The sequence below is a fragment of the Citrus clementina genome, unplaced genomic scaffold (genome assembly GCF_000493195.1).
Source record: "Citrus clementina cultivar Clemenules unplaced genomic scaffold, Citrus_clementina_v1.0 scaffold_4, whole genome shotgun sequence".
NCBI classification, from domain to species: domain Eukaryota; kingdom Viridiplantae; phylum Streptophyta; class Magnoliopsida; order Sapindales; family Rutaceae; genus Citrus; species Citrus x clementina.
Genome location: NW_006262274.1, coordinates 5893472 through 5897224, shown reverse-complemented (window position 1 = coordinate 5897224; position 3753 = coordinate 5893472). Strand labels below are relative to the sequence as shown.

The following is a 3753-nucleotide window of genomic DNA, read 5'->3' as shown; positions in this document are numbered from 1 at the left end:
ATATGTTAACATGATCCTATTTGACATTTATATATAATTTGGACTATATAATTTTGAATTCTTAGTTTTATTCATTTTCTAATTTTTGTTTGAAATTACTCATTGATTAAGATTGAGTTGAATTAATTGTTGCAGTATTTACTAATCTCGTAATTTTTTGTTGAAGAAGAAATTATAATAAGATGATAAACTAAGATTGAGTTGTATTAATATTAAAATACATATTTTTTGAAGAGAAATATAAAAGTTTCAGTAACCTGTACTCGTTTCTTGTTTGTTATTTAATATTAAAAAAATGTCAATGGATTTGATAGCTAGTAAATTAAATTTTAAATAATTGAAATCAAAATATTATCCTAACTAACTCTTAATTTTGTAAACTATTGATTGATTAAGTCTAATGGCTATTTATACCACTATTAATACTGTAATTTGTATAACAGCGTCATAGAGTGATCCTTATTGTTATTATTGTTTTTAATACAAATTTTTTTATTATTTATCATATGAGTTTATAAAAGTTGATCGTACTACTTTATTGCATTTAGTTAGTAGTCAAAATAAACATATATAGCTCAAACCAAATGTGCAAACATTTATATATAGACAATTTTGAAATCGTGAACCATAAGAAAATCCTAACATTATATTCATGCCATAAATAAAGCTGCAATAGAATAAGATCCATCAAGTTCCATGCATAAAAGGACCTCATATTTGCAACAGCCGCCAAAAATAGTTCACAGCCCGGCTAATTAATACGAACCAATATTAAAAACTGTGTGGTGGAGCTAACAAAGATTTTTAAATATTGTGGTCTCAATTAACTATTTTTTCTGTAAATTTTGACTCTAGTCAAATTTCTCTAGGAATCACAGTTAATATTACATCAAACCGAGCATTTCGTTTATTATTTTCTCCTGGAGAATAGCTCTATTATCTCCCCCCATTTTCATACGCTATTGCATTGTACTTCAAAATATAAAAACATTCATCAGTTTCAAAATATTTTCGCTTGCAGATAATAAAAATAATTTTGCTAGATATATTTTTCTTTCTTGTCAGATTTATTTTTTGCAGCCAGTAATTAATATTGCTAGAACTTTTTTATCATTTGAGTTTTCCTTTGTTCATGATGTTTATATACATTTACAATAATTGATTAACATATACTTCTCCAAGATTTCAACATTAATCCGTATATATATATATATATATATATATATATAGTTAATTATGTACCCCATCAAAAAAATTCATGGAGCACGCTTCATGAAAAAACCGAAGAAAATCCTCCGGCTGTGGCCGTTTCGGGTGGAAAATTACCAAGGGAAAAAACATAAGCCTTCAGATTATGATGATAACTTGAAGAAGATGTTATTGTTGGGACAATTATCCAATGGAAGACGAGATAAAAAATCTGTTCAACGAGTTCCCAAAGGGTTCTTGGCAGTGCACGTTGGGCCAGAACTGCGTAGATTCGTCATTCCAATGGCCTATCTATCAATGCCAGAATTTAGGGTTTTGATGGATAGTGTTGCAGAAGAATATGGATATGAACAAGAAGGGAGCCACTTGAAATTCCCTGCGAAGAAGAAGCATTTAGGGAGGTATTACTGGTGTGAGAGAAAATGCATCGAATGATGGTGAAGAACAAGAAAAGGACTAATAAATAACAATAAGAAGGCCAGGTAATTAAAGTATATTTGTTATGTGATCATTGATTCTTGCTAAAAAGGTAACAAAATTTTTATTTTATTTTTTTTTTTTTGGGGGGGGGAGGAATGTTCTGTGTAAGTGATAAGCGGGATTGTAGAATTTTATAATAAGAGCCAATTGTTAATTAAACTTTTATTGCGTAAACGATTAGTAACTCCTACGTTGCTTTAACAAATTCAGTGCTGATATTCAACACCGAGCTAAGCACCGAATCAAACACCGAAAGGGCTTCTTTGTCACATTTTTATATGTCTTGTGAAATTCTAAAAATTTATATAATTCAAGGATTTTACTCCTAGCTGGCCTTGCTTTCTTTTAACCGTGATTTATTGATTTTGAAAACTTGATGATTTCTACTTACACCTCTTCTGCCTCTAGTTTTAAATTTTTTAAAGTTTTTATTATAGTTTTTTAAAGATCTACGAATTCTAAATTACGATTAATAATTCCTTTTCTTTCTTAAGACATAAACCAAAAATATTTCTAATCTATTTTTCCATCCAAGATACATATCATCAAAAGTTTTCATATAAATTTTGTAATCTAAATTCAGCATTCTAAATTAAAAAGTTCATATCATTATTATTGTTATTATTATTATCTATTATTTAATTTTTACTATGGATGATCTTGAGTCGTGTTATTAGTGTTGCATCTATCTTGAATTATTTCAAGACTTGTAAAATAGATTATATTAATGCTATCCTATTGTCTTCCTCAAAGATGTCAAATATTTCATTGTTATCTTCAATGTTTATCCTCTTCATCTCCTTATACAGGCGTTTACTTATAAATAATTGAGTTTTAACAATCTCTATTGTATTAATAACTTGATATTCTTGACTAAAATCTAGGTTATCAATTGTATCTAAAAATTTATTAATTGATCTTTCCATTTATATAAAATTGAGTTACTATTATCACTTCATATCTTAACAATTCTAGAAAACAATCAAGGCTCAACATGTTTTTGTTTATGCAAAAATATAAGAACGTAATCAAAAGTGTTAACCAATGTACTATTCCTTGGAATTCTGGAATAGATTTGTTAGTTCTTCCAGTTATAGATTGGTCCATGTTGGCTCCGCAATAGCTCCACACATCTTGTAGAATCATCTCAAAGGCCGTTCCATACAACCCAATGGAACACACTACCAACTGGCTTAATAAGAATTGTCGAAGTGACTTTCTGGCAATCATCCCATGGAGAGTATGTAGTAGTATGAAATCTTCTTCTTTCAACACAAGTTTTGACATGTAAGATTCTTGATATATTTTTAAAATTAAAAATAAGACATAGAAGATAATAATTTCACTAAAAATGAGTTTTATTTATTTCATTTGAGATTATTACAAAGAGTTGTAAGAGACACGAGTACATATGAGAATGAGATTCCGAATGAGAGAGCGTCACCCTTCCTTGTTACATGAATCTATATATATTAACTTAAAGAGACAAGATTATCTCGTCTTACATGTCATGCGTTGCATCCTTGTAGTAGATTCTCTAGAGATAAGGTGACTATTTCTCCTTATTGTCATTTTCCGTATTATTGAGGACTGTTGTCATCCTTTTTTTTTTTTTCAATTATCAATAACCTTCACAAGATTACTTTTATAGATAAAGATATTGATAAGGCTTATCCTTTCCCTTGGATTATTTTTCTCTAAATTATTTGTTGGATCATAAACTTGTTTTTTATCCAAGTCCAAAAAACACAAAGCTTAGCCCATCTCATAGAACTTTTTAAGTTAGGTGAGCTTGGGTGATAGGTAAGATTTGTGGTGTTTAAATGTATGGTTGAGATTAATGTAGTAGGTAAAGTGATGTTTGGTTGTGATTAGTTTGTTTCATGTGTAAATACCATTTCTCTCCTTTGGTTTATGGGTCAAGAAGCTGGAAATCTTGTCTAATATAACAAACAAATAAACAAAAAGATATGTAATAAATGTTGAGTTGAGTTGTTTTAAAAAAGAAGTTGCTTGATTGTTATAATTCTCAAACAAAGTGGTATCAAAACCTGACGAGAGGAA

The 3753-nt window shown here is 28.9% G+C and overlaps 1 protein-coding gene across 1 annotated transcript; it reads left to right on the top strand.

Moving 5' to 3' along the window:
* The first annotated feature begins 1272 nt into the window (after window positions 1-1272).
* On the top strand, window positions 1273-1644 carry LOC18045735 (auxin-induced protein 15A). Its single transcript, XM_006436348.2, has one exon. It carries the CDS (start codon window positions 1273-1275, stop codon window positions 1642-1644), a length of 372 nt encoding a protein of 123 aa, XP_006436411.2.
* Window positions 1645-3753: the final 2109 nt, after the last annotated feature.